Source organism: Electrona antarctica (assembly GCF_951216825.1).
Source record: "Electrona antarctica genome assembly, chromosome: 13".
Classification (NCBI taxonomy): domain Eukaryota; kingdom Metazoa; phylum Chordata; class Actinopteri; order Myctophiformes; family Myctophidae; genus Electrona; species Electrona antarctica.
The window spans coordinates 13,486,297-13,494,230 of record NC_136794.1 but is presented as its reverse complement, the minus strand read 5'-3'; the positions used below and the strand labels follow the sequence as shown (position 1 = coordinate 13,494,230).

Here is a 7,934-nt window from a genome sequence, read left to right as displayed (position 1 = left end):
GACAAGAACAATATGACATGCACTGCAGACACATTTGATCAGTTGGGTAATGGTGGCTGGGGCGTGGGTATCCTGTGTTGTGACTGGCACCAGTTGAGCTCCCTCAGCGTCCCATCCATATTCAGTTGCTGGTGGCATCTGTGGGTTAGGTATGTGCTGCGTCAGAACTGAGCCTTTTTGTAGCTCATAGAGTATATAGCAACTGCAGATACCACCTCCACACCTGTTTAGGCCTGGCCAACAGGTTAAATTCCCTTGCCAGCAAAATGGCCTGTCTGGTCAGCTCCAGAGACGCCATGGAACCCTGGTAAGGCTGAAGTCGTCGTTTTACCAAGTGCCTACACTACTGGCTCCAGCGATGATACGTTTTTTGTTCCCCACACCGGTGATGAAATAGATGTCCTTGCACAGCTGATGGTACCGTCGGATTGTAAAAACAAAGACATCAGTGTCAGGGGACTCAATGTAGAGCTGTGTTGCCCCGGGCCCATAAGTGGTAGGGGCTCGGGGTTTGCCACCCTGGTGTCGGTCAAATATTACATGGATCTCACTATGTTCTTTGGTCTCCCTGTCCAGTGTGGCTATGAAGTGGTCAGGCAGGGGACAACTGTCAAAAAAGATTGAAGCATTTGTTTGCCAGCTGTACGAGCCTGGTACAAATCCTGTGGATGTTGGTGAGCTCAAACAATTAGAAGCAGAGAAGCTGCCACCTACACAAGCAGCATTAAATCAAGCCATTGCCCTCTCACATCATCAGGCAATGGTATGGGATCAGGACCATGTACCTAACCCACAGATGCCACCAGCAACTGAATATGGATGAGACGCATCGCTGAGGGAGCCCAACTGCTGCCAGTCACAACACAGGATACCCACGCCCCAGCCAACTGATCAAATGTGTCTGCAAGAAATCCCAGTGCATATCACATGACATTATTCTTGTCGATCTCAATTTTTTAACTGCTCTGAGATGTGCATGTGTAGGGCAGTTGATTAGAGGTGTGTGGTAATGTAAACAACAAAGGTAATAGTCTAATAGAGCATGCACCTCGTCCTCCACTCTAGCCCAGGTGCTGGACAAATGGCAGTACAAGAGGAAGAAATAGAGTCCGCAACACTGGTATGAAAAACTCGGCTCCACTGGTTTATTGATTCAACATTTCTGTAAATATTAGAATAAACAACGTGATAATTCTGTGACCATTTCTCATATTGTTCGTTATTTTATATGACTGATTTCCTTTATTAGCTTAATATATATATATATATATATATATATATATATATATATATATGCAAATTAAGCTAATAAAGGAAATAAGGAAAGGTTGCATATCCTAGTTATGGAAAGAGAATATTTTCTAGACATGCAAACAGACTTACACTGTCCGTAAGATTACATTTATTAATTAACTTAAAGCAAAGAAATATAGCTATTTCTGGTTTTGGTGTGATTGTTACATAATTATTACATAGACAAAGGGTTGCATGATTTATTCATAGGATGATAATTATTCCTGAAGTTGTAAACATACACTTAGAGTCTGTGAGAAGCTTTCAAAGTTCACTAAAAGTAACAAAAATGCCGCAATTTGCTGATTTTCACCTCGGGTTTTTGGCATTCTGGTAACTCCAAGAATCAAGATATGCATGTCTCCAAAAATTAACATTCCAAAATCACGGAAATTGATAGGCTCCCCTACTATAGGCCCAAACCGCACCAATGCACCCACTACTAGGCCCAAACCGCACCAATGCACCCACTACTAGGCCCAAACCGCACCAATGCACCCACTACTAGGCCCAAACCGCACCAATGCACCCACTACTAGGCCCAAACCGCACCAATGCAACTCCTTGGAACAAAACAGTTTTAAGGACATATGCCACACCAATGCAACTCCTTGGAACTGCCATTGGGGATAAACCGCGCCAATGATAAAACTGTTGGAGTTGCGATTAGTTGCAACTTATCCTTGCAACAAGTCGCATCTCCTAAGCCTTGCAACAAAACATTTAAAACCAAACCACACCAAAGGGTCGGGTTGGGACAAAACGTTTTTAAGATAAACCACACCAATGCAACTCATTGAGTTGCAAGGAGGAGTTGCATTGGTGTGGTTGATCTTAAAAAACGTTTTGTCCCGACCCAACCCTTTGGTGTGGTTTGGGCTAGGCCCAAACAGCACCAATGCAACTCCTTGCAATGTAAGGCCCAAACCATAGCAAGAATATAGGGCCATCTACTGTATGAAACAATTCAAGGCCGACATGTATATTGGGACAGGATAATAGGCTGATTCAGAGCACACTGTATATATTTCTTTTCCCTTTTTACCTCCTTTTTGATGAATTCTTTTTTGATGAATTCCTGTTCTGTCTATAGAAGTGTCTATTTGTACGTCTCTAAATGTTTTGATGATTTGAACATGGTGGACCCTGTTGGAAACAAGTGTAATGCTTAATTGGGTCGTCCACTCACAGTTAACAGCCTTTGTATTGAGTTTTGTGCTTGAAATGTACTGTAATTCTGCAAACTGTTAATAAATTCTTCAATCAATCAATCAATCAATCATGTGTTTTGGTGTGGATTTCTCCTTAAACTATAAAAGTGTGCTTCTCAGAGTGCAGATCTCTGCCAGGAGAGATTGGCTACCCAGGCCCCGCAAACTTTGGAAGTCAATCGTAGCCAATCCGAATGGACTATGAAAACTTTGATTACATGACTCCAGATATAAATACTGTATACCAATTTGTGTGAGTTTTGGACAGACGTTTACAGTATGTCCTATTCGGCCTCATAGCAACCTAAATGTTTATACAAGTTCTCAACAGATCCACTGACAGTGACAATTTTCCAATTTCAGAAATCTCACAACCAGGTCAACATATCTTCTGACCGGTCCTACGGTTTGGAAGATTAGCCGTGGACAGACAGACAAGCACAAGCACAACACACGCAAACCGAAAAAAGACTGTATTATTCAGAAGAGGACGGCACCGAGGAGATCTCTTTAAACGTGTCAGAACTGCAAAGCCTTTCATCTTTAACAACTGTAAACATACAAGTCTTGAGTTTGGATTGATTGATTGATTTCTACTGAATAATGAATAAACGAAAACTGTCGTTCATCCTCCTCTTGTTTGCCGGCATCTTATACATACTCGTCCTGAATCTGAATCCAAAGATCCCACATGTGATCCAAACCATGTGCCCCTGTCGTACCTCTACCCAGAGCATCACCCCTCTGAATAACACCAAGCACCTGCTGGTTTCTGCCTACATGGACCGCAGGGTGAAAGGTTGGGATGTGCGCATCATTGGTATATTCAGGAGCGATTCCATGATGAACCTTCACTGTGTTTTCTGCTGTAGCGGCAACCTTTCCATCCCCAGCACTCCGGCAAGATTTGAACACATTTATGATTTCGGTTTTCCTTTTGAGACTATGGACGTCATGTGTTGGATCCCCGCGGGATGCGCAGTGACCCATGTCACCCTGTCGACTCATTCAGATAGCATGGAGGCGCAGTGGCAGATCTTTCTCCCTGTAGGTAAGGTGTTGCTCAACTTAAAGTATGATTTAACACTCATGATGTTGCCAGAGTTTGTCAGAATAAAGGCACTAGAGTGCCAAGCAGATGGGAAGATTTTACTGCATGTAGTCTGGGAGCCTACTGGCTTGTTCCTATTCGATCCTATCCTGAGTTACTGTCAAAGTGTCCTTGAGCAAGGCACTAAACCCCAAACTGCTCCTGATGAGCAGGTTGGTGCCTTGAATGGTTTTTTGTTATCGCTGCGTGAATGTAATGCACATTGTAAAGCCCTTTGGATAAAGGCGCTATACACAAATGCATCGTTTACATGCTCACATTCACTATGTGTCAAATTGTGACGTGTTGAGCTTGAGCAAATATGCTATTTGCACTATATGTAAAAATGATGCTTAAATGGTTAATGAATTTAAGCATGCACCTTTTCTAATCCAAATGTGGTGGAGTTAAATGTATACTATATAATATTAATCTTTGAAATGTAATGGAGCGAAAGTCCAAAAACTCAAGTAAATGTACTTTGATCCTCTCCACCACTGTAGGTAACCAGGAGAGCGGCGGGACAGAGGCGATAGAGCCCCAGTTCGACCTCACAGTGTGCATCCCCACCTTGTACGGGGACTACAACAACGTGCTTCAGTTCACACAGGCCCTGGAGATGTACCGGCTGCTGGGCGTGAACAGGGTGGTGGTCTACAACACCAGCTGTGGTCCAGACCTGGACCGCTTGCTGCACAGTTACAGCCAGGAGGGCTTCGTAGAGGTGGTCCCCTGGCCCGTGGACAAGCACCTCAAACCGTCGGGGGGATGGCAGTATCGCGAGCATGGACCGGGGGACCTGCACTACTATGGCCAGCTGACCACACTCAACGAATGTATCTACAGATACATGGACCGCTCGCGCTATGTCCTGTTGCATGACATAGATGAGATTATTGTACCGTACGGTCAAAACAGCCTAATCTCTCTGGTGAGCCAGCTCCAACAGCAGAATCCGAATGCGGGGGTGTTCCTCTTTGAGATGCACTTATTTCCAACTGACCATGTGGACCCCGGCGCAAAGTTCCACCTGCCCCAGTGGGAAGGGGTGCCAGGAATAAATATTCTGGAGCACATCTATAGATTATATGAAACGAACAGAGAAGGCAATGCATACAAGATGATAGTTCAGCCAAGAATGGTGCAGCAGACATCAGTGCACACAGTGCTGAAGAACTTCGGAAAGACATTCAAGGTCCCTCCAGACATGGGTTTGGTTATGCACATCCGGGATTGCTTGATCACACACACCATACCACCCAGTTACAAGCAGCAGTGCGTGTCCAAAGAGCACATGCGCATCGACACCAGGCTGTGGGGGTTTCATGACAAGCTGATCCCCAGTGTGGACAAGGCCCTGGGGCGAATAGGGATGCTGAGAGAACAGCATTGAGATAATGGAGCATGGACACAGCTGCACACACTGACACATAGGGCTGCGATTATCAGGTTCTTAGTGCTTCTTTTTTTTCTTAATCAGACTAATATGAAAAAGAAGCGCCGTCTCCGTTGTGTTCTTGTCTCCGTTGTGCCCCCCCCCCCCCCCCTCCCCATATTAGTAGGATTGTTATTTTAGTAACGTGTAACTTGTCACTTCCAGGAGCAGATGATATCGCTACGTCATGTTGTAGAATTGTTTTGTAGTCATCAATCTTCTGGAACTTCCTTTTCCCTCAAACCGATTTTTCTCAATAAAAGCTACAGGCTACGAAAGCTTTTATTGTTATTATTCCGGTTTGAGGGAAAAGGAAGTTCTGTTTGATTGTTCCTGCCTGATGACTACAAAACAATACTACAACATGACGTGATTTCACGTAAATTGCACGCTGCGTTCATGATTTGAGTATGAAATATCGGACAGATCCGTCTTGAGCACATGACTATAGCGATACTGTGTAACAATTTGCGGGAGTTTTGGACAGAATCTGGAGGAGTAATATCAAAAAATGTGTTTCACAAAAGTCTGCCTCCTGGTGGCGCTATAAAAGGCAGATGTTAAAAATGCAGGTCAAAGGTTTGTCCTTGGCCTCTAGGGAGTGTGCATGCAACGTTTCATGCAGATCGGTGCAGTTATAGGTAAAAAATCACACCTGTGTGAACTGAGTGGTGCAGTGACATCACACACTAACCATAGCAACCATGCTCACCTGTGCGTGGCCCCACGTACAGGTACACGGGTACAGGTACACGGGTACAGACAAAGCTGGTTGTTGGAGTGGTTTGCACCACTCAAAAAGGTGAAAAGCTGCTTTGTTGAAATGTTGGTATACTGTACCCACTCCCAAGCACGGCTCACCCTGGATGTTCAAGGAATGTGTTTCTGCATAAGCCATGATCTGCTTTTTGCTATATGCATGTTTGGATCATGCTTCAGACTCTACAGTATATGAATTGTTCACGTTAATTCCAGTTCCATTCATGAATGGCTTTATTCTGCATTTTCTTTTTGTTTCATTGATGTGTGATGTTTTATATATGATTATCATTTATTTAGTTCCATGTCATATTAGTTTAATTTGTGCTGCTATGTTTAATCACACACACACACACACACACACACACACACACACACACACACACACACACACACACACACACACACACACACACACACACACACACACACACACACTTTTTTCTGACTATATTGCTTGTGTTGTATAGCACCATTGAAAAATGTGTTTTCAAAGGTTTTAAATAAATACATGATGATGATGTTCTTTCTATAATAAACCCAATACTTTTTCTAAGTATGTCCACACAACTCAGTGACAAAAGTATAATTTCTAGCTCTTAAAATTACAATTGGAGATATCTATTACATTTAACCCATTAAACCCTCCCATACATTTTAATCTTTTATAGCCCCTCACAAGAGCCTGTGGCTTTGACTAACTATGGCATTTGAATGGATAGATTTCGGTGGGATTAAAAACAACAATAATAAAATAAAAACAATTATTCACGCGTACGCACACGCACACGCACACAGAGAGAATCTATACAGTATGTGTACTAATCCAAAAGATAAATATAATATCAATATAATAGAATTACAAATAGAAAAACAACATTTGTTGGATTTGCATATATGTCCACTACGGGCGAAATTCGACAGAGGAGAGGATGAATAAAATAAAAATTGGCTCATGGCGAAGACAGTGGCTATAAAGGCCACGGTAAACTTACTTTATTACTCTGTTATCGAAGTAATAAAGTAATAAAGTAATACAGTCCTTTTTATCATTAGTAAATCATTAATTGTCCCTTCTGCATTTTATATGCAACAGCCCTTAACATTGATAGTATCAACTGACATACGAAGAACAGACACAGCCAGCCAGCCACCCAGCCACCCAGTGTTATGGAAATAATATATGTCCATCCGGGTGAATGTATATCTTAGAAGTTTATTCAGAAGAACAGCAACAAGCAAACAACATCTACTAGTCTAGCAGGTTTAGCCTGCATCCCTCCAACTTTCTCTCTCAGTACATCTCTCTCTCGTCGTCTCCATCCCACCCTCCTTCCCCAGCTTCTCCGTAGGTCCTCTCTTATACCCCAGAAGCAGGTCCACACCTTCACAAAGGTAAAATACAATACCGACGCCCTGACTGTCTTGGCTGTCGCCCCCCTCCTGAGACAGGAGGTGTGACATGGTCTTTTACATACAGCTTGATCAAAGGGTTGATTGGATTAAGACAGGCTTTCAGGCCAAGGTGTTGTTGCTCACAGACACGACCAGACAGACTAGCATGGAACAATATACTATATAGATTTGAGTTCATATTTCCCACAACATTCCCCCATTTCGACAATCTTGTCGATATAGAAATATATTTTGACAATTTGTCGACATTACAGAAATATGAAATAAAACAAGTTACATATACAGGCATTAAGATTACATACAAACAAATGCATGCCTAAAATCAAAATTTAAACATATACAGTGTCTTTCCACAGTATGAAAATATGATACAGAGTTTACGAGAATACATAATTGAATATGGACAAAATAAAAGATAAATTAACATTCATTTTCTAAAGGGAAAATATCAGATACTGGCCACATATTTGACTGTCAAAAACCCTGAAATCAATGCATGTCATAATAATAATACAACAGTCCAACAATTTGCGATAAGAAGCACAAAGATAAATAAATGCAACATTAATTCATTCATTCTTAATCTCACAATACAGTTATGGAAAGATTCCCCTGAAAAACATAATTACTCTATTAAATGTACCCTTACATTTTATCACCCATGTGAATACATACAACATTAGCGTCTGACCAAGTAGAACATGTAAGTTGTAACATATATGATAGGCAT

At 42.2% G+C, this 7,934-nt stretch overlaps 1 protein-coding gene across 1 annotated transcript; it reads left to right on the top strand.

Annotated features, from left to right (window-relative positions):
- Positions 1 to 3,209: 3,209 nt before the first annotated feature.
- Positions 3,210 to 4,987, top strand: LOC306934851 (glycosyltransferase family 92 protein F13G3.3-like; the record flags this gene model as incomplete). The annotated part of the gene is made up of 2 exons (XM_079517661.1): positions 3,210 to 3,303; positions 4,098 to 4,987. 2 exons carry the CDS (start codon positions 3,210 to 3,212, stop codon positions 4,985 to 4,987), a joined length of 984 nt encoding a protein of 327 aa, XP_079373787.1.
- Between the last annotated feature and the right edge of the window lie 2,947 nt (positions 4,988 to 7,934).